This window comes from Monodelphis domestica, chromosome 1, assembly GCF_027887165.1.
Source record: "Monodelphis domestica isolate mMonDom1 chromosome 1, mMonDom1.pri, whole genome shotgun sequence".
NCBI lineage: Eukaryota > Metazoa > Chordata > Mammalia > Didelphimorphia > Didelphidae > Monodelphis > Monodelphis domestica.
The window spans coordinates 429,856,746-429,880,555 of NC_077227.1; the positions used below are offsets into that span (position 1 = coordinate 429,856,746).

General features: G+C 37.9%; 2 protein-coding genes across 5 annotated transcripts in view; one reads left to right on the forward strand and one right to left on the reverse strand.

The window, feature by feature from the left end:
- RALGPS1 (Ral GEF with PH domain and SH3 binding motif 1) overlaps positions 1-23,810 on the forward strand; it is a 662,857-nt gene that overhangs the window by 329,135 nt on the left and 309,912 nt on the right. The window lies entirely within an intron of this gene.
- Positions 1-23,810, reverse strand: part of ANGPTL2 (angiopoietin like 2) — a 59,478-nt gene that overhangs the window by 1,992 nt on the left and 33,676 nt on the right. Inside the window, exons 3-4 of the mRNA XM_007474666.3 lie at positions 7,905-8,098; positions 2,861-3,131 (exon numbers count right to left, since the gene is read on the reverse strand). Coding sequence (XP_007474728.1) covers positions 2,861-3,131; positions 7,905-8,098 — 465 coding nt within the window. The remainder of the gene's footprint in view (positions 1-2,860; positions 3,132-7,904; positions 8,099-23,810) is intronic.

Consider the following 23,810-nt stretch of genomic DNA (forward strand, 5'->3'; position numbering starts at 1 on the left):
AACCTCGCCTACAAGGAAGGAGATATTTAGCTCAGTTGCTCTCCTCTGTGTGTAATGAAGCACACTCAAGTGAAATGAACAAAGAGTATTCTTGGCAGAAAGAAAAAATAAAGTCAAATTCTCTTACCCTCACATAAACATGGGTTACAGAGACATAGGAAGGCCCTTTGAAAGTGATTCAGGAAAAGTGGTTTTATTTTTTCTTGAGGATGAGTGCTGGGAATATAAAGATGAACAATAATGCAAAGAATTTATAGTTCAGTAAGTAAACTCTGAGGGAGTATGTGATAGGGGCAAAAAAGAGAGCCAAACAAAATGATACAGGGAAATCAGAGAAGGTGACAGCTGGGGATAGTATAGTGAGCCTTCATAGAAGAGGGGCAAGGATTTAAACAGGCATGCATGAGGAACTATGTTCATAGAATCAGAGGCTCATAGATTCAGAATTCAAAGAGACCTTAGAAACCTAGTCCAGCTCCTTTATTTTACAGATGAGGAAGTGAGGTTCAGGAAATTTTTTTGACTTGCCCAAGTTCACACATGTTTTAGGTGGTAGAGATTTAAGAGTTGAGATTAGAACCCTATTCCTCTGACAAAAATCAAGTACTGTTCTCATTTGCCATACTGATAGACCTAGTTTGGGGAGAAGAATAGGAAGATGCAAATATGAGAGGATGGTCAAGAACAGGGAAATTCACAGTCTAGCTCAGCTAGAAGTAAAATGCCCTGGCATGTGGTAGGGCACATGATTATTTATTGATTAATTGATGTTGAATGCTAACGAGTAGCAATTAAATGATTCCTGTCATTTAACAAACATTGTTTTGAGTGCATATTTATGTGGAGTTAGGTATTGGGGAAAGCACAAAGTTTAGATCAAATGTGGACCATGACCTCAGGGAACTTAACAGAGGGACAAGACACATGAATATCAAAAAGTATAATGCATAATATTATGCATAAATATATTTGAGATTTACAAAACTATTACCATGGAGAGTACTTCTAAGGGAAGAGTATGTTCTTCAGGTCAGTGCTTAGAAATCAAGAAAGTCAGGAGGGGCTCTGTGGAGGAGGTGGCATTTGAATTGGGTTTTAATGAATGGGCAGAAATTCAATAAAGGAAGAGAAGGGGAGAGGGGAAGTGGTATTCTAGGCATAGAGGGAGGAAATTTCAGAAAGATAGAAGGGAGAAAGCATAGTCTAATTTGGCTAGAATGCAAAGTACAGATGTCACTCAAATCCTCCCCCAAACTCTCAAATGTGGCAATACAACACAAATAATATTAATTCATGGTTTTCTAAATCAGCATGGAGCCCCCAGGGATCTATTTCTATATGAGTTTGACAGGATTAGTATAGAGTATAAGAGGGAAATAATATGAGGTGAAGTAGGAAAGAAAGAGGGACAGCAAGGAGGCATTATTCTTGAATGTCAGGCAGATGACTTTGAACTTTATTCAGTAAGCAATGAATCACTGAAGATTTTGAAGCAGATCTGGTATGACCATTTCTATATAAAAGAAAGAACATTTTTGCATTGCTATAATGAATGGATGGGCATGAAAAGAGTGAATGTAGGACAAGGAGGTTGTATCAATAATCCAAGCAAATATTAATAATCAAAATAAACCTCAGTTGGAATAAGAAAGAGGGGGTGAGTAGGACAAATGTTGCATAATTGGAAGCAACAGAATTTGGTAACTAATTGGATGAAAGAAGTGAGGACAAGAGAAAGACTCAAGGTAGCTCTGAAATCACAAACTTGGAAAACCAGGGAAATGGTGCCATGGACAGAAATAGCCAAATCTGAAGTACAGTTTGGTTTTAAGCATATTGAATTCAAGGAGATGGTCACATTCAGTGGATAATTGGAAATGTGGATCTAGAACACAAAAGAGATCAGGGCTAAAGATAAAGATATGGAAGTCCCTTAAATAGAGGTCAAGACTGAAAGAATGAATAGGGCTATAGTAGGAAATGGTATGAAATAAGTCTGGAAAGGTGAGATGGAGCCAGATTGTAGATAATTAGCGATGCCAATCTGACCAATTTTCAATTTTTACCCCATAGACTGGCAATAGGGAACCATTGAAGACTTGGAGCAGGGTTGTGTCACCCTCGGACATGTACAAAGGATTCTTCTACTCTTCCCTCTTCCCACCACTGAGTTTCTATGACTCACTGTTAGAATTCTAGTCTCAGAGTTGGTATGGAAGAATTTTATTTTATTTTTCCCTTCCTCTCTTCTTCCCTTTTTTCCTTTCTCCCTCCCTTTCTCCTTCCTTTTTTCCTCTCCTTCTTGCCTCTCAACCCCCCCAACTCTGGCAGAAGAATTTGATCCATAGCAGTGGTATCAAACTCAAATAGATTCCTGTGGGCCTCATATTGACTTAAAAACCACAAATTAAGATGACCTATTTAGCTTTTACATTGAATAATCTCTGTGATTTGAAGTCAGGAATTATATTCTGAAATAAAGTAATACATTTTAAGATTTCCTCTTCCCATTGCTATTGTAGCCTTTCTTACCCTTGCTTGTGAAGAGTTATTGCTTTGGTTTCCCTAATTTGAAGAGAGAAACCCACCAGCCTCTCTGTTACATAAATGTCTACTGGAGTATATTCTTGCAGTGGCTTCTTTACAAAGCACCAAGAAGTGATGTGTCCAGGAAGATCATGACATCACCAAATGTAGAGCTGAAAGGAACCTTATAGGTCACCTGTTCCAAACCCCTCATTTTGCAGAGGAGGAAACTGAATTGACAGCTATTTGCTTTACAGTCAACAGTCTGGTGGTTTATGGAGATAGATGGTTTTACCAAACACTATTGTAAAGGACAGTCTTTGGGCCCTCATACCTGCATAGACGTCATGGTCTCTATCCAGAGTGGTGAACTGCTTCCCGTTGTGCCAGGTGAAGGAGTCGCCGGCATTGCCATTATACCTCCCCAGTCTCAATTTGTAGTATTCATTCTCTGGCTCCAAGCGGAAGCTTGCATATTCAGCAAAGACTTTTCGGCCAGACCAATCTTCCATTGTTACAAGTAATTTGTAGTTGGCTTGGTTTGTGAGCCAGTAAATGTTCTCTAGACCCAGCCAGTACTCTCCATCAATGTTACCAAATCCTTGCTGTAAAGAAAGAGATGGTGTTATCATATGCAATCATGGGGACCTGACACATCTGGTAGAATGGCTGACCCACCCTTTGGCAATTCTCATTGTGGAAAAAAAAAAGACTTTATGCTTTGGACTTATGTCCTCTTCAATAAATTAGTAGATTTCCTGCTTCTGAAGGTAATTCCCTGAAGCTGTCACTGTAGGTTAAGTTCATACAGGCAGTCTGAAGAAGGCTTAGCCAAGTAGACTAATGGAATATGCAGCATGCCTTCCTTTCCCATGTAGTGTCTCTGCCACTCTGTCTACCAGCCCCCTCACCTTTCTTAAAGTGGATGGGGTCAAGAAGAATTATTCAAAGCCAATCTTCACTCCCATGCCTGATAACTCTCTTCATTGTCATTACTGTTGTTCACTCATTTCCACAGTGTTCAACTCTCTGTGACCCCATTTGGGGTTTTCTTGGCAAAGATACTGGAGTGGTTTGCCATTTCAGTCTCCATTCATTTTACAGATGAGGAAACTGAGGCAAACAGGACTAAGTGATTTGCCCAGGGCCACATAAATAATAAGTATCAGAGGCTGGATTTGCACTTAGGTTTTCCTGACTCCAGATCCTTTAGTTAGTACCATTGTACTCAGACTCTGCCCCTCTGCAATGGACCTTGAAGCCCTGTAGTGAGCACACAGGCTCAAATAGCTATAGTTCTGCCATCAGGAAAAGAGAAATGTAAACTTATTTCCTAAATCCAGGGGAAATCAATAGAGTTTTTACAAAAGTGAAATGAGTAGAGACACATAATACAATGAAACAAAGCACTAACTAAAGTAGAGGTGTGCTTTTGAATATTTAACAACCAGCTCAGGGGAGGGGATGTGATCATGATATACTTTAAAATTTAATGTGCTTTATTACCATTTTCTCCATCACTTTCTTAAGTCTAGTCAATTAACAAAACAACAAATCAAGCTCTTATTGGCAGCTTTTGCTTATTTTCCAGGTATAAATGCTCACATTGGAAATTTAACAATCAGCCTTCCTATTGGAAGGCACCAGAACACTGCTGTCTAGAATTAGAGGAGCTGAATCCAAATCCTGCTGCTGTTGATCACTATTTTTGTGATCTTTGAGCAAGTTATTTAGCTGACGTGGGCTTCAGTTACCTCATTTGTAAAATGAGAAGGTAGGACTAAGTGACCTTAGAGGTCATTTAGAGCTCTAAAGCTATGATCCAGTGTCGTTGGTTTTGGATATAGTGAGTTCTCCATTGCTGGGGTGTCTTTAAAGGGAATTCAAATAAAGCCGTTTCAGGGATATTGCAGGAGCAATTCCTGCTTAGGTAAGAGTTGGATCAAGTGACCTCTGAGGTTGTGTCTAATTCTGAGATCTCTGATCTCTGGAATATACTCAGCTTATTCATCTAAGGATAAAGAATACAAAAATAGAGGACCTGATTCCTGCCCTTCAGAAGACCACAGTTTAATGTGGAGGCACTGTGGTATGCTGAATAGAACATTGGACTTAGGAAGCCCTGACTTTAGCTTCTACATCAGACATACAATAGCTGTGTGATTTTCCTCATCTTTAAAATGGAGCTAATAATAGCATCTATCTTAAAGGATTGCCTTCAGGATCAAATGAAATAATGTATATAAAGTGCTTTACACACCACAAAGTTCTATATAATTGTTATTCTTATTTGTCATTATTAAGGAAATCAAATTCATATATTTTTTAAAAGTCATTGATTAAATTTGAAATTGTGTTTGGGACTAATTTTGAGAAGAACAGCCAGGCAGTGAATGAGGGAGATCATTGTGGGTCAGACTTAATAGGAAAAGCTTAATGGAAGAGGTTTGATCTGAGGTTGGTTCAGAAGGAGTTTTATTTGGGAGTGGAATTCTAAGTAGCGGGGAAGACATAATGGAGCTCACAGAGAACTTATGTTCATGGGACAATGAGGGGCCTGAACCAGCTAGAGCTGAAAGTTTGAGTTGCATAATGAGTTTAGAGAGGTCATAATAAATATAATTTTATTTCCATAGCACTTTAAGGTTTACAAAGAATAGGGTGTCTCAAAAGTCTTCACGTTGTTGGCAGCAATTCAAGCCTGAACATTTAAGCTTATATTTCCATTTTAAATTGTTTTTGGATTGCAGAAGGGACCTTATTTCACTCAGTAGAAATAAACAAAATAGAAAATGCAACAGAAAACATAGTCTACAAAGTTCTCACACCCAGGTCTATTAAGCTTAAATTAAAATGTTTAAGCTTAAATGTTTAAGCTTTAATAGCTTAAAAAATCACAAAGACTTTGGGGACACTTATCTTCCCTCAACAATCCTCCAAGGTAGATAGTATCAATATTGTTATGCCCATTTCACAGATGGAGTAACCAGTATACACTTAAAGAGGAAGTAGCTTGCCCATAACTACACAGCTTACTACTGTAGGATCCAGTATAAGAATTTGGTTCTTAGTGCTCATCATCTTTTGCCTGTTCTACTGTAATAGCCAGAGCCAGGAAGGCATGAATTCAAATCCCATCTTTAGAACGCTTGCTGCCTTAGTTTATTCCTCTGTTAAGTAAAGGAATTGGACTCAGGAGTCTCTAAGGTCTCCTGGCTCTCACTTTAATTTTATGATTCTATGAGATAGGGATTTTGGGAAGGGGTCTGGTTTAGAGGAAAGGATGACTAGTTTGGTTTTGCTGAATTTGCAAAGATAGCAAAAAATATGGAGGATGCAGCAATAAGAGTAGGATGCCATTGACTAAGCCTGAGGGGATGCCAATGGTTAGGTGGAAAGAAGAAGAGTCAGCAAAGGAAAAGGAGAAGCTGTCAGAGAGGGTGAAAGAGAACCAGTGCAGGGTAATAAAAGGGAAGCTGAGGGAAGAGGAATTGTAAGCAGGAGAGTGTGGTCAACTGCCAATTCCTGGAAAGAGATTGAGAAGAAAGAGTAGCAAGACCATTGGATTTGGCAAGGATCATTGCCAACCGTAAAGAAAGCAATTTCAGTGAGCTGATGGGGTGGTGGTGGTGGTGGTGGAAGCGAGATTGAAGGGAAGTTAAGAAGGGATGGAGCAGGATGGTTTAGAAGCAATAGGAAAATGCACTGTTTGAGAACTTTGGTGATAAAAAGAAAAAAATTAGTATGGTGGCTAAGAGTTTAGAGAAGGGAAGATATATAATTAAATGAAAGTTTTTGCTTTTTATTAAGACAAAAAAGGAACTTTGAGCTGATGTAAAGGAATGCTATGCTCTAGTAATCATGAGGATAGAATATAATAATCTTTAATTAATCCCTGAGTTATTTTCAGTAGAAGGGAGGAATATAGCGAATGAAGTGCTTAAGGTGAACCAGAGAAGGTAGCAAGATGATGGAGTGGAGAGAAGTCCCCAACTTGTAACCAATCTCAACAGCTTCTGACTAATAGTGGAATATAGAGAAGAAGCACCCTGGTTGAGTAATTAGAGTACATACCCTTGGTCTAGTAAAAGTATAGGCAACTCTTCAAGTCTTCACCTAAATCTCAGAAGAGGAGACTTTCACATACTCAGACCAGGAACAAGAGTTTTCTCACACCTTTGGTTGGACATAAGACTATTTTCTAGGACTAGAAGTGAAAGTATTCTCTAGACTCAGAGATGGAAGTACAAATATTTCCCATATATAAAGTCAGGCACAAAGATTTTTGCCCTGCCCAGAGCTGAAAGAATGGATATTTCCTATGCCCTGAATGGGAGCAAAGATATTTTTCCATACCTAGGAATAGAAGTGGAGGGTAGGTCCCACACACAGAGATAGAAATGAAGTTTTCCATGCTGAGGGATGGGACCAAGAGCATTTTCCATACATAGGAGTGAGAGTATTTTCCACAGGTAGGCCTGGGAGTGAAAGTTTTTCCCACATCTAGAATTGGGAATGAAAGAATTTCCTACAAATTCCTATAAATTTAGACATAAATTCCAATTTCACTACATGGAACTTATAAAGATAAAGATTGATTGGCTCTGGGCTTCCACTAGTGATTTCAGGAGGCTCAACAAAAAACTAGTGAAAGGTGTTTTTAGAAACAATATGGTCTTGAACATTTATATCTTTACAGCTTTATAATTCTTGACCTTCATGCAGAGAATCTCTTTGTAGTTGACATTTAACAAAATAAGTTTAGTTTTGTTTTCTTGAACAGATAACATCCTTCTCTCAAAAATTCCTTTCAAATTAAGAGAATTAACAGGGTTTTTGTCAAACCAACAAGTCAAAAGCATTTGTTAATCATGAGTGTTAAACTCTGTGCTGAGTACTAAGGATCCAGAAAAAGGCAAAAATTATCCCTATACCCAGGATCTCACCTTATGATGAAAGAAAACACATAAATGACTACATGTATACAACTACATCCAGGATAAATGGAAGGTAAGCTTAAAATGAAAGAATTAGTGTATATGTTAGGGTAAGAGAGCAGGGCAGGCTTCTTGTAACTGATGGGAGTTTTGAAGGAAGTCAGGGAAGCCCGAAGGAAGTGACACCCTGAGAGAGAACATTCCAGGTATAGAGGACAATCATTGCAAAAGTTCAGCAGGAGAGGGGATGTCATGTTCATGGAATCCCAAGGAAGCCAGTGCCACTTGATCATGGAGAAGAGTAAGGTGTAATAAAACTGAAACAAGACAAAATGTCCAAGTTGTAAGTCTTTAAAAGCCAGATTTTATAATTTACCATGGAGGCCACTGGAGTTTATCGAGTGAGACAAAAAAAAATATATTACTATCACTGGCTTTTACCTTATAGGTCTCCCAGTTTCGGAAAAAGTTGACAGATCCATCTAGTCTCCTCTGTATGACAGTCCAGCCCCCAGGGTCATGTCTCTGGTCACACCAAACCTGCATAAGTCTGTTAGTGTTTTCAGGCTTCACAAGGTAGATGGAACTGGTGTCATGGCCATCCTCCAGTGCCTGAAGGCAGTCTCTCCATGGACCTGTATGAACAAAAACATGCTGGTCTATCATCGAGCAACCAAAGATGGTCATAAATGCCACTGATCAGTGACCACCCGTCTAATCTCCAGTTGAAAGAGAAACTCTCCCTGGAGCTACCCTGGTTTGAGCTGAGCTACAAAAGAAGCCATGAATATGTGGCCTCAGAGGATTTTCATCCTACTAGAATACCCCCAGACTCAGCCACTTGAAACAATACCTTAAGTCACAATCCTTCCCTGTAATTCTTACTCTGTTTTGATTGTCCAGTGAATGAGTGCAAACTCAACCTGTTTACTCTATGTATCTGAACCCTGGGGACCACTAAAAGAGACCATGCTTTACTTTGTATCCTGCCATCCACTTTGCCTCCATGAAAGTATGATCTTCCTTGCTATCCAATCCCTGCTTTGGTCTTGGCCATTGAATCAGCACTACCATATTAATATTGTTCCTGAAAAGCACATTTCAACCACCCTCTGGCTTAACTTAGCATCCCTGTGATTCTTCAGATACTCCTTTCCTTTGCCACTGCTCCCATACTTGTTATTCCTCTCCTCACCACCTCAATTAGAATGCAAGGTCCTTAAGGACAGGAATTCATTTCATTTTTATATTTGTATTTCTAGCTTTTAGCACAATATGTGGCACATAGAAGGCTCTTCATTATTGCATTCATCCATTTTTCAATCATTTATTAGGTTTTCTATCTTTTATAGTACACACAACTACTGTCCTACAGAAACACTTTATAAACGTTAAAGAACTGTATAACTGTGCATTGTTGTTACTATTATTATTCCTAGTAAAATTCTTTCCGGAAGGGAACTTCCTTTGGCTTTAACTTCATTTCATACCCCAAAGCTCCTCATATGTTTACTTATTTGGCACTTAACATGGCATGTATTTTAATGCACTCTGCTCATTCATTGGCTGACTCTGGCTGACTTCCCAGGCTCCTGATGGAATAGGAGACATGGCAATAAGGTTGCCATTTCCTCACAAAATATTAGCAGACCAGTATTGACTTTTCTGTCCTGTGATCTCAACTCTTGTTTGCTGTCCTCCTCAGAATAAATTCTCAGAAATGGGTGATGGGAGCCATCTTAAACATGTTACTGGCAGAGAAGAATCTTTCTGTACTGTGTCCATGGGACTGGGGGTAGGGGAACAAACAGTGGGGAACCCAGTGAGATCTGCCATAGGGAATAGAATTCAGTGGGTTAGGATATGGCGCAAGTTTGGAGTGTGAATGTGGGATGACTCCACTACTATTTTATGGCACTAAAGACAATGAAATTGGGTATTGCAGGCAGATGTGATTAGAAGATGCAACTGATATGGTAATGTCAGGAAACAATTTTTAAAGTCCCTCAAAAAAAACCTTTAAAAAATCATCCTCCCCATCTAATTGGTTCTATATTTTGGAAAATGTTTAATGAAAAGAATTGTAGCTTTCCCCTCAAAAAATCAATTATTACAAATATGATCCCAATTTGTCCCCAATGAAATTTATTGTTTTGCTTGCCCAATTCAGTTCAATTCAGTATTGACTGTTTGCCAGGTGTTGTGTAAAGACAAAAAGGAAGTCATTTATGCTCTCAAAGAGTCTCTTCCTTATGATACCATTTTTTTCTGTTTATAGCATCACTATTCATTCAGCCTCTTGTGTTCTCCACCTGGTGATTATTTTTGACTCTTCGCTTTTCCCACTCTTCTATCCAACCTGTCTCCAAGTAATTTTAATTCTATGCCCACACTATCTTTTATAGTCATCCTCTTCTCTCAGCTCCTACTGCCAACACCCAAAACTATAACTAAGATGAAGCAACCAGGTCTTTCCCATGTGCCAACATGAAATAGAGCTTTTCCTTCTCATGGCAGTTCAGAGCCCATGCTCTTTGAGCTTTGTGGTTCACTGGGTCTATACCTCTTTAGGGACTAGGGTGAAAAAGAGTGAGGTCACAAGCAGTCAGAGGAGAGGAAAAATGGTGGGATGGAGTGCAAGATTATAACAGATTGATAAATGGGCAAGGGACATGAATAGGCAATTTTCAGTCAAAGAAATCAAAACCATTAATAAGCATATGAAAAAGTGTTCTAAATCTCTTATAATCAGAGAGATACAAATCAAAACAACTCTGAGGTATCACCTCACACCTAGCAGATTGGCTAACATGACAGCAATGGAAAGTAATGAATGCTGGAGGGGATGTGGCAAAGTAGGGACATTAATTCATTGCTGGTGGGGTTGTGAATTGATCCAACCATTCTGAAGGGCAATTTGGAACTATGCCCAAAGGGCGATAAAGGACTGTCTGCCCTTTGATCCAGCCATAGCACTGCTGGGTTTGTACCCCAAAGAGATAATAAGGAAAAAGACCTGTACAAGAATATTCATAGCTGTGCTCTTTGTGGTGGCAAAAAATTAGAAAATGAGGGGATGCCCTTCAATTGGGGAATGGCTGAACAAATTGTGGTATATGTTGTTGATGGAATAATAAAGTAGAGGAATTCCATGGAGACTGGAACAACCTCCAAGAAGTGATGCAGAGCAAAAGGAGCAGAACCAGGAAATCATTATACACAGAGACTGATACACTGTGGTACAATCGAATGTAATGGACTTCTCCATTAGCGGTAATGCAGTGATCATGAACCACTCAGAGGGATATAGGAGAAAAAACACTATCCACATTCAGAGGAAAAACTGTGGGAGTAAAAACACCGAAGGGGATATGATTGGGGATGTAGACACTAAATGAATATCCTAGTGCAAATATCAACAACATGGAACTGGGTTCTGATCAAGGACACATGCAATACCCAGTGGAATTGTGTGTGAGCTATGGGATGGGCAGGGGGAGGGGAGGGAGAAATAGAAAATGATTTTTGTAACCAAGAAATAATGTCTACCCCCAACCAGCAAAAGTTGCTGCTACCCAGGTACGGGCTATCATTACCAAATATCTGAGCTATTTTAGTAGGTTTTTAAAATACCTGCCTCTGTTGTCTAGCCCTATTCTAACACTGCCTGTGTTTTTCTACCTTCTTGCCTTTGTTCGCATTCTTCCCTGAGTCTGGAATGCCCATCCTCCCTACTTTTCTTGTTGAATTCCTGTCTGTCCTTTAAAGTCCCACTCCAATGACCCTCTAATGAGCATTGCTCCCATGTACAGAGTATAACTAAAGCTAAAATAGTGTGGCAACTTTTCCATTGGACCTCACATAGCACTTTATGATCTTCCGATTCAGTTAGGTATTTGGGAAGGGAAGAGAATAAACGTTTATAGAAAACCTATGTGAATTTTTGAAAATTGAAAAAAATACTATTAAATTTGTTTCTTGCTTCTTGGGCACCAGGTTCTCCTAGTGCCTAGCAAAGGACACTTTTGAATTTGATTATATGATTCTAACATAATATTTTTCCAGTTCATGGCATCTGTTACACTATGTTAAGGAAGTAGAATGTTTGGTAACAGGAACACAATAGTCCTACTTTTCTCTGCTAATAGGACCCTATCTGGAGTATTATATTTGGTTTTGATTTTTATTTTATAAAGGGCATTGATAAACTGAAGCATATTTTGAAGAAGGTAACTAAGATGGGGAGAGAACTGAAACCCTAGAGGAGATGACATTTGGGTGGCCCAGTATATACAGTGTTAGACCCAGAGCCAGGAAGACTTGAGTTCAGATCTGATTTCAGACACTTACTATCTATACTCAGATGGCTAACCTCTGTCTGCCTTATTTTTCTGATCTATAAAACAGGTATAGCAATAGCATCCACTCCTGGATTGTTGTGAAAATAAAATAAGATAATATTAGTAAAGTGCTTTGCAAAGCATTAGCTTTGTAAATGCTAGTAGTTGTTTTTGTTGTCATGTTTAGCCTGGAGAAGAGAAAATTTAGGGAGAAGATAGCAATTTTTTTTTCAAGTATCTAAAAGGTTTTCATGTCAAAGAGAAACTTGACTCAGCTCCAAAGGGCAGAAGAACACAGCAATAATGGAAGTCAAGATAAATGTTGGTTTGATATGACAAAACTTATTAACAGTGAGGGATTATAAGCTCTCAGCACTAGAAGTCTTCAAACAGAGGTTGGATGGCCACTTGTCAGGGATATTATGGAGGCAATTCTTACTTTAGTACACATGAGGCTAGATGACTATAAGTTTCTATGATTTTGAGAAGCACCATTTTTTTAAAGGAAGGATTTAGCATATTTGAAGTTGCTGGAATATCTGCTATGGAATTTCTGTGAGGCAGAATGCTATATTATTAAGAGGTGTTTGCTTTGAAGAATATTAATTGAACTAAGCTTCAGTGGAGTTTTTAAGGCCATGAAAAAAATTAAATAACTTTAAAACTACAATTGATTTTTGTTAAGCAGAATTTAAAATGTGCAGTAAGCAAACCTTTTCCTTTGGATAACTCTGAACAGCCCCGCCAGCGCTGACTTTGGCTTGCCTTCTAGAGGGTAATTTAGAACCGAACCCTTTGCCAACAATAACACTGGCATACAGAATGATAATGGAAGGAGAAGCCTAAGCCGACAGCCCAGACATTTGCTTTTTCACACGGATATTTGAAGGCTGGCTAAATTAAGACTATATTTAGACTCTGGACAACTTATAGTATAATCTGGCCCATGCAAAGGGAAGTATACCCACCATTGTTAGGTGGGACATAAGCTTGACTTTGAATATAGTTGAACCTTTCCTACTATTACTAACTATGAAGGCTCTGAATACAGATGCTTGGTTACACTCTTCAGCTACAGGCTGTGGAAAAATATTTTTGTATATAGGATTTATTAAAAGATGGTCCTTCCTCAGTTAATAGCTTAGTTGAGTTCCCATTTACAATTCTAAAAGTACCCTTGGTCATTTGTATTCCCCAGTTAATTAAATGTTTATAGTTCACAAGGCTCTTTGGCTGGGCACCAGGAGATACACAAAGGTTTTGTAAGATGCTTTTCTTGCCCTTACTGCACTTATAGTTTAAAAGGGAAATTTGTAAAAATTAAAATATTTTGGCCACAAGGACAGACCCTTATAATCAATACTGAAATGGATCTATAATCTTGTCAATAAAGATACTTCTTCATCTCTGTTCTATTCTTCCCAACTATGACTACCCATCCTCTGCAACTCTTGCCCATGACCTCTCATTAGTTTGCCAAAGAAAATCTACCCAGTGTGCCAAAGGTCTCCCTCTGTTCTCTTGACTTCATCCCAGCTTATAGAATATCCATCAATGATCTCTTACTGTTTCCATATGACCAACCAGCCCTCTTTTTCCTTCATATAACTCATTGTACACTATATTAAAAATCTACAGAGACATTTTATATTATAATATTCAAAATTATATAAGTGAATTAGATTTGTCTAGACACTTTTCCAGACCATAGATAGACATGAAAAGCAATGTAGAGTAGTAAAGAAATGGCCCTGGGATATGAAAATGTGGTTCAAAGCCCCACCTCCAACACATACTGGGAGTGAGATCCTGGATAAGTCATCTAACTTCTCAATGTCGCAGACAGCTCTTTATGATTCCAATTTGAGCAGTTACATATCTACATTGGTAGAATAGGTTCCTCACTACAAGTTTCCTACATAAATGAAATAATTGATCCAGTTTTTGTTTGCATTCTTTTATTTTTTTAAAGAGTTAGACAAGAGAAAAACAAGTAATAAATGAACTCCAGAGGGGAGGTCATTCCAAGCTAATGGTTAGAGAGGATGGGATTTGAATTGGGCTTTAAAGGATGGATAAAAATTCAGTCCTCATAAATGAAAAACCCCATTCAGGTTCATTCAAACATCTCAACTTCATCTTTCTAAAAGAGGTGGGCTGAGGGAACCAATCTATACATTATTTGTCAAATAACTTCACCTCTCTAGGTCGTAGCCTCTTAATCTATAAATTGAATGGGATGGACTTCAAAATAGAAATGATTCATATTTATTTATTGCTTTGAAGGCCACCCAGCATTTTTCTCAGAATAACTCTTTCCTTATCTGGAAAATGAGACTATAGAATTAGGTAATTTCTAGTTCTAACTCTATGATCTTATGAATTTAGAGAGGTACAAGCAGTACAAGTATTATTTTGCCCATTTAATTGATAAGGAAATTAAGGCCCAGAAATGTTAAGTGTTTATTCATAGTCATATAGTTAAGTGTCAGAGACTGATTCAAACTCAGGTCTCCTAATTCCATATCTGGAGTTATTTCCCTCAGAGATCAATATTCTTGAGATCATGTTTAGAACTAACAAACTGTAAATCTCTTATTCTTAACTCAAATCCCTAATTCCTGTGATGATAGATTTGGTAGGCAGAGTCTTTTGAGTTTTATTGACCTCTTCTAGACTTTTCATAACCACTATGGGATTGGGGGGGGCCCTCTTAGATAAGAGTTCATGGAAATTGGAGAGAGATCCCTGGGGAGTGTATAGTTGGAGTTCTAAGAAGCTCCAGATGCAGGAATAATGTTTGAGGCCTTTAGAGCAAGAATTTTTCACCTCTTTTGGCCCATGAGTTCCTTTGGCAATCTGGTGAAGCTTATGGACATCTTCTCAGAATAATGTTTTAAAATAATTGTAGGAAATACTAAATTTCAGTGAGTTAGTAAAGTTAGCAAAAAATAGACATCTCTTTTCTTATCCAAATTCATAACCCTTCTGAAAGTTATTTTTGGATCCCAGGTTAAGAGCTCTTAATGTAGAGAGAGAACAGTGTTTGCTGAGAGGAGGGAAGTCCTTGCCTGCTTGATCAAAATGCCTTGGGTACTTTAAGGACACTATAAAGAGTTATTTAAAAAAAAAAACTATATCTTCCTGGCACAAACATCTCCATTTTCTATACCCTCTCCTGAAACTACCCTCTTCTCTACCCCTAACCCATTCCTTCAGAGTAGAGTTAGAGGAAAAGTGAACTGGCTTGTTTCTACCTCTTGAGTCAGTTACACTGAGTGAGTCCTGGCTCCCTGGGAGACCTATTTCCCCTTCTCTGGCCAGACCCAGGGTCTTGCTCTGCCTGTGTGAGGCTCATAGAGCCCTCTTTCTTTTCCATCTATTTTACTGTGTTAAGGGAAGAGACAGCTGGTCTCTTCTTCCTTTCTGGTCCCCTCAACACTCCTAATTCAATCATATTTACTTTGCTTCAACGAAAATACGGCCAGGCCTTGGGGAAAAGAAAAACGTGTCCCTTCTGAGTCCTCAGCTCCTTCTTACTGTTACTGCACAGACCACAAGATGTGCTTGGAGCCCTTCAGTTAAACTTGGTTTTTATTTGAGCTTCTGAAGGGTAGGAAAGTAAGTGAAAAAATTTGCTAAACAAGACTTCTTTGGTCTTTCTGATTCCTGCTCTAGCCCTGTGGGATTTTTACAACCGTGTAAAATGTAAATGTGGATGACCAACATAAAAATGTTAATGGTCTAGACATCCACAGGCTTTTGATAGAATCTTCTACAGCTTTAGCATATTGGCTTTGAGAGGATTTCTGTTGCTTATGGATTTTATTTTTTATTATGGCAATTACTGCCCCCCTCATGTTGGCCTCCCTTAATGCTTTAGCATGGTGGGGTGGGTACCTCAGCACTCAAGGGCCAGGCTAGGTGAATGTAAGCCGTGGCAGGTTCCACCAAGTCAAAATTATATATCTGTCCTCCAAGAGACCTATGGGTGGAGAGAGCCACCACTAACACATTTGCCTTTTGACTACAGAAGCTCATGCTTCCTAAGTTGGCATTGGTTGCATTCATATTAAAGGAGAACTTCGTATACAACACAATTGCTCTTCATTTTTATGTATCTGTGTGCAAATGTGTGTGTGTGTGTGTGTGTGTGTATGTGTGTGTTTGGTGGCAGAGCCAGGGGGTGGGGTGGTGGTGGATAGAGCACTAGTGGATAGAGCACTAGACTCCAAGTTAGGAGTCCTTTTGACCTATACCAGTTATGTGGCCCTGAACAAGTCACTTAAATTCTTAGTGACTTAGGAAACTCTCTAGGACTATAAGATTGCAGATTACATTCGTAGAGAAGGTTTCTTCAACAGGAGTTCCTTATGCCAATGAAATCATAAGTTCTTTATATATCATATGGATATATGCATATGTGATGTATGTAGATATCACATATATACATAGATCATTTCATATACATATGTAATTATTTGGCATTGCTTGTATCCACATTGTACTTTTAGAAAAACTAGGTTTTTTTAGGACTTTAGACATGTGCTTTAACTTAACAGATTCATTAGTGCTCCATGTGTTCTTGGAAATCTGACAGCTCTTGGTAGAACCCAGGGCAGATGTCCAACTAACCAAAATAGTAACAAACTGACTCTCAAGATTGTCAATTTAGAGCTGGACATTCAATATAATTTAGTCCAACTCCTTCATTTTACACCAGAAGACACTGAATTCTGGAAAGGGAAAGTGATGAGTACAAGTTCATAAGTGGCAGAGATGGGCTTGTAGCATCCAATGTCATCTTTCCACTAGGGCAAGATGTCTTCATTTCAGCTCTAACAAAAGGCATTTTTAAATTAAAAAAAAAAGGGGAAATTTCAACCTGAAGAACTAGAAAGCAAATATGGAATCATAAAAAATAAATTGCATATTCATTGCTACCAGTAAAATCAAACTCTTTGACCTTTTATCATGTTTAAACTTAAAAAACAATTTTGTCACAATATAAGACTGTGAGGGAATGCACTCAGATTCCATTCCCAAATGGGAATGAGTTGCTGGATAAGAATCAGGATAAAAGCTATCAGTATCTGAACATAAGAAAAGGTTAACTGACCACAAGTGGAGAATGAGGAATCAACACTCAGATAATCCAACAAACATTAGTACCTTCCAGAATTAAAAATAAAAAACGAATAAGTGAAGGGCCTCTAGGGAGTAGGGTAGATTCTCCCTGGATGATTTCTAGGGACATTTGATAGGGATTGAATAGAAGAGAAAGTGGGGCTAGTTTGTGGTATATACATCTTGGGTCAACAGAGGGAATATCCACACTGATGAAAAAACACATTGCTCTATGTATCAAAACAACTAAGCAAAAGGTTCAACCTCATTGAATTACAGAATCTCAGAATTATAAGGGATCTAACAGCACAACACACATACAAATGTGAGTTGTCTGAAAAAGATTTCTTTTTTTTCATATGGCAGTACTTAAAATATTAAAAAAATAATTATTATTTAACTCTTCCAAAACTTATTTTTTCTTCTTCTTCAGGCTAAATTAATCCTAGTTTGTTCAACCAATTCTTATATGGTCTGGTTTCTAATCCCACCCACCCCCAGCCATCTTGGCTGTACTTATCCATTTCTGCTCAAGGTTGTTATTGTCCTTTCTAAAATGTGACACATAGAAATGACCCATTCAACCTTATACTATAAGTGCTTTCCCATTTCTTTTCAAGTGACCTCCCTTTACCCCTTCTACACCCAACTTTTTACCTTTTCCCTTGAAAATTGTGGCCAATGTGAAAGGAAACACTTAAAGCTATGAATCACAGAAGCACCAGATGTATTTTGGTAGGAAATTCCAGGTCCAGTTTCGGCAGCTGGTCAATTCTCTGTTACTAGGAAAGTTTTACATTATGAACACAGAAAGCATTCACTTTTGGAGATTTCCTTTAGCAAAAAAAAAAAAAAGACTCTTCAGTCTCCAGGGTATAAGGGAAAATGAGGCGTTCCCTTAAAAGTGAATTTTCTTCAATGTACAAAGAATAAAAGGAGCCTGAAAGGGGAATCCTGACCTTGGCCAGAAGGTTAGAATGTACAAGAATGTGATACAGATGATAAGAGGGAGAAGAGCCACTGAACACCTGCAAATAATAAACACAAGGCTCTTTCCAAAAAGAAGAGAGCTAGACCTACCAAGGAAGAAACAAAACTTGTCCTTGAAGGAATAATGATGTGGACACCCAGGTGCTGTCAGGTGAGATATAATCCCAAAAATGCCAGAAGAAAAGATGACTAATAATTATTGGTATTGTCTCTGCTCAGAGAACTCAAAGCAGGCAGTCTGCTGTCTTCAGAGGACATGTATCTAGTATTGTAAAAAAGAATCATCCAGGACTTACTTTGAATGATGATGACTAGTACCATTTTAAGGACATATTAATATAAGTAATATTATTCAGAAGTCTAGAAATTATTGATAAATATTACAAAATAATAGACAAGAAAGCACAGGTGCAGGCAATGTTCTCTAAAATAGAACAAATTACCTCCCTGCCTCCTGCCACAAATTCACAGCTCTTTCTAAATTCTCTCTGTGTTAAGGCCCCACTATCCTTTCAGCTTCTAGATTCATCATCAATCTTCCTCATCCTCCAAATCCAATCAGTTGCTAAGTCTTGTCTGTTCTACGTCTACAAAATTTCTTGCATCCATTTTCTTTCTGCTCAGGTGACCACTATCCTAGTTCAGGGATTCATCATCTCTTGTACAAGTTAATACAATAACCTCCTAATTGACCTCCCTACTTCATCTCTTCCCTTTCCAATCCATCTTCCACATTGCCATTAAGTGATATACCTAAAGAATGATATGACTATGTCATTTCACTGCTCAAAAAGCTTTAGTGGTTCCCTGTTGCCTCTAGAATTAAGTACAAACTCCTTTAGTGGGTGTTAAAATCTACAAATGGAATGTATGTAACAAGAAGTAGCAAGAATTTTTCTACTGAAGTCTTTAAAAAGAGAAGTAGATGGACTTTAAACTGAAAAATGAAGGAGAAAAAAGCCTGTGTACACCCACTCAGTTAGATAGCATAGAAAATGGTTAGACAGGAGGAAAAAGAATATTAATAATGATGTCCAGAAAGTTAGAAGAGACAAAATGCAGAAAAGTAACCAGCACAATAAAAACCCAAAATATTAAATGTTTATTCACAAAAATGCAAATTATGGAAAACAAACAAATGAAATAGAGATCCTGATGAAAGAAAGAAAATTTGACCTCATGGATAACACTGAAATTTGGATTAAATTTGGATCAAAACCATAACTTGAATACAACTCTGGAAGAGCACAGCATATTTAAAAGAGGCAGGTTAAGTAAAATAAATAGACATACGTGTTTGTGCACATGTAACGATGCAGAACTTTGTATTAAAAAGGTATATGAGGAAATCTAAGAACAGGGGAAAAGATAGTTGTGAGCATTTGGGTGAAGATCAATGGCGGCAAAAACAAGCAATATTTTCATTGGAATATATTGCAGGGATCACTTGGACAGAAAGAGGAAACAAATAAGTTTGGGAAAGAGATTACAAGTCTTGCACAGAGGCATAATATAATAATGATAGGGGACTTCAATTATGTAGGACTCTGCTGAAGTTCTCTCACTCTGCCAAAATCAGAGAAACTAATAATTTCTTGACATAGCTTAATGATAGTTTCATCTTTCAAAAGATAGAGGAAGCATTAAAGGAAACTTCTTTCTAGATTTGATTCTCATCAACAAGGAAAAACTTGATGTGAACCATGTGGGAAAAGTGCATCTTATAATTTGTGATGGAGAAAAAGAGGAAAGCCACTCAAAGGTTGATATGAAGAACAGACTTTTGGAATGTATTTTTCAAAGAGTTCCAGAAAAGGATAGATAAAACCCCATTCCACAAAGGAAGTCCACCCACATGAACAGAACAAAAGGTTCTCAAGAATGAAAGTCTGAAGACAAAGAGAAACAATTCCCAAGAGGAGAGAAATGGGGAATTTTAAAGGAGATTAATGATTATGTACAAGGAACTGTACTGACAAATTTAAATTTTAAAAAGATGCAGAAGAAGAAAACAATAGGAATTAATGGGGAATGCATGCAAAAAAGTATTTCTTGATCCTCTAAGAACTATGTCAGTAGGCTCAAATATCAGAATAGGCTAAAACTGACAAGAATAATAAGAAAAGACATTTTTAAAGGAGATTTGAGGAAGAGAATGTGTCATTGCTTGCACCAGAGAAGAAGACATTGGATGGGTTGAGACCTACACTGTTGGAAAGATTACTTACATTGTTAAGATATTAAAGTATCTTCAGAATTTCATTCATGAGAGATTCCCTTTCCTGTTTGACTAACTTTCCCTATACCTTTTATATCCACAGGATCCTTCCTACCTTTTCTCTGAACCTTATGAAATCTGCTTTCCAAAACTTTAAGACACAAGTTGGTCTATTCTTGCTTTCTTCTCTCCTATCACAAACTCTGAGAGGAAGAGGTACTTATCCTCCAAGGCTCCCAACATCTACCAGTTCTGTATTATTACATAAAGTCATAGTGATGGGCAATGAAATGTAATGAAAAGTGTGTTTTGTGTAGCAAAAGATCTGATCAAACACAAAATATCTAGAATTTGTAGGCTACCATTTGGGGACAGAATAGTTCTATCTGTCTGAAGTGTAAAAGTATATAGAGAAGACTTTGAGAGATGACTTTGGATGAGCTTTAAAACCAAGAAAGTAGTAGAGTGACTTGGAAAATGATTGCACAGAGAAGGGATATATATGATCTGGTCTGCATATAAAGAAGACTAAAGGATATACAGGAAGAAGAAGAGGGTAAAAGTGGGAGACCTGTTTAAGTAGTTATTCTCTTAACTTTAAGTTTAGATTCTAGGATGTTTATGTGTCCACATTATTAATCTATAGAAACCTGAAAGACACTGTATTATTTCTGTATTTTAGCATTATGAGTACAACACTGAGATTCAGACCCAAAGAGTCATTTTTAATTGGTCTTTGTCAACTTGGACTATTGTTCTTAGTAGAGTATACTGGTGAGTTATCAGTGACCCTGTGCCATTTAACATATATATATATATATATATATATATATATATATATATATATATATATATAAAATAATTGACTTTAAGGAAGTGTAGTAGAAAGGATGCTACATTTGAAAGCAGAGGATTTTGATAAAACTCTCAGCCCTTGTTTGAATCCCAACCCAATTTGCTACCTCCATGACTGTGGCAAATCACTTAACATTGAACAGAAAGATTTACTAAATGCCTATGTTCCAGATACTGTTAGATGCTAAGGATATATTTTTTTAAATAGTGCTTGTCCTCAAGGAGCTTACATTCTGTTGGGACTCTCTGGGCTTCAGTTTTTTCATCTGAAGACAAATTGGGAAATCTGATTGAATATCGCTAAGGCTTTGTAGCTCTAAATCTATGATCTTACAGTTTTGTGAAGGCAGAGGGGACATGCTTATCAGACTTGTAGACAACATAGCCTGAACAATTTATCTCTTTTGGGAGTTCCCTCCAATATTCTTCTGTTTATTTTGTGGCCCTACTTGAGTCTTTGGGGAGAGTAATCAGGGCTTTTATGTCTCTTTTCTGTATTTACCTGGATATCTATGACCAGGTTATATTCTGCCCTGGAATTTGGACCCATGGCACAGATGAGGGATCTGAATTAATGACAATGTTTCCTGGAAATTCTTCTGAAGGAACATGGGTCTAGTTTTCCACATCCAAACCTAATTTCTTGTCACTGGGGGAAATTCCCTGTTGGTAAGTATCTTGTGAGAGAGAACCATTCTTTAGGAAGCCCAACCCTATCTGTGATCCTATCGCCTTCCCATCGTGTACTAGAATATTTACTTGGAAAAACTGAATATTTTAACACAGAAAGGAAAAGGTACCAGGTTGGTAATGGTTAGGAAGCAAGATGATCTACAACTGGCACTATTTGCACATGGTAGTGGGGATCTACTCTAATGGAACCCCCATAGTCCACATTAGAGATTCTTCTTTCCTCTTATAGGTCTGCCCTCTCTCTTTCTGGAAATTATAAAGAAAAGGCCATGGTACTTATTTCAGGGCTGAATAAACTCAATGATAGGATCCCATCTATACTGTTGATTCACCTAAGTAAAGTTTCCCCAGAAACTAGGGTTTGTGTTTTCCTCTGACATCCTCTTCTGTTGCCTTGCCATTGAGGTGGCTTTAGGTTCTCAAAGCTTAGCAGGACTGGCAGGGCCTACCAAGCTGAAAAGACTTCGAGATGGGCCATTCATTGGACTTTTGACCATTTGTATTTGTCCACTTATATTTGAGAACCAGCCTAGTTAAATAGAAAGACTCATTGCTAGAAGGTTGGTTGTTAGGCTCTACGTTATTTTGGCTATAACAGCTCATGAAGACCATCTGCTATGGCTGTTAGAATATAAACTCTGTGCAGGCAAGAATCAGGAATTTCCTAAATGTCATAATCTTCCAAGAACCCAGCACAGTAGGGATAGTCATTGTATTAGAGCTATGATTTCATTGGTATAGGGAACTTCCCTGAAAGGAAACTCTCTCAACAATATGGTTTGGCACCTTCTCTGCCTCTTAAGAGTTGTAGAGAACTTGGAGAGGGTAAGTAACTTGCCCAGGAGCACCGAGTCAATAAGCATGAGAGGCAGGATTTAAGCACAATTCTTTTTGGCGTCTAGGCTCTCTCTCTTTCTCCTCTCTCTCTCAACTCTACCCTGCCCATTTATGCTCTGTAGCAGGCACTAAAAATTTGTTGAATTAGCATGATGAGTGATAGAATTGTTTGGCATTAGAGCTATAAAAGACCAAGAAAACTAGTACTATAAATAAAACTTATTTTATAAATGAGGAAACTTGAGGTGTAGAAAGGTTTAACCAGTGTCTCACAGAAAATCAGTAGCAGAGATTGGGTTTAAGTCCAGGTTATCTGACTTACAATTCAGTGCTTGTTCCATTATGCCCTTCTAATTTTCTGATGGGGAGTATTACTTTATATATTGGAGGAGAGAGATCTCACTCCCAATTCAAGCTCAACTCCTTCAGGTGTTGGAATAAGTGAATACAGCATATCACTTTTCATCTTTGGGGTAAAGGGTTCAGAGACTGTTGTGTGTGATAAAACTGCTCTTCTCTCTGGGTTCTTTTATATTTACACTCAGTAGAAAAAAGAATTCAATTTACATATCTTTAAAAGTTCAACAAAAATATAATTTGTACAATCATCTTGTGGTTTCCACATGACAACTCTCATTGGCCAGAATATGACAGGACCACATAACCTTAGGTTAGCACCTTGAACTCCAGGCCCTTTGGCAGGAAAACCAATGTAAGAATGATGAAGGAATTGAGTTTGCTTTTTATGTAACTGAGTAGCAAAATAAATACATGAGATAACATTTGGCTTCCTGCCTTTGCCTGAAGCAGCTGGACTTATTTATTAAAAAAAGAAAGAAAGAAACTATCTTTATTCCACTGGGTGGTTTCTTGTTTTGTTTTGTTTTGTTTTGTTTTATTTGGGTCTTTAGAAAAAAAAAAGTTATATACACAGCTGTATGACTCCTGCTGTCATTATCAGGATTTTGTGCATAGAATTGAAGTCAAAAGTAAGTGAATACTTCTTGCTGTTACATATTCTAGAGGCAGCTAGGTACCATAGAAAGAGCTTTGGGAGGTTGGTGACCTCGATTCTTATCCTCACCTCCAACATCTTTCCTAACCTTTTTAACATTAGTGCCTTTGCTGTGTTGTTTATCCTAATTCATCCTATATACATTTTGTTTGTACATGGTTATTTACATAGTGTCTCCTGTTTAACAGTGAGAGAAGGGACTGTTTTTTATCTATTTTTTTATGCCCAGATACAAAGATACATACTCTGCCTGGCTTCAAACTCATCCTCAG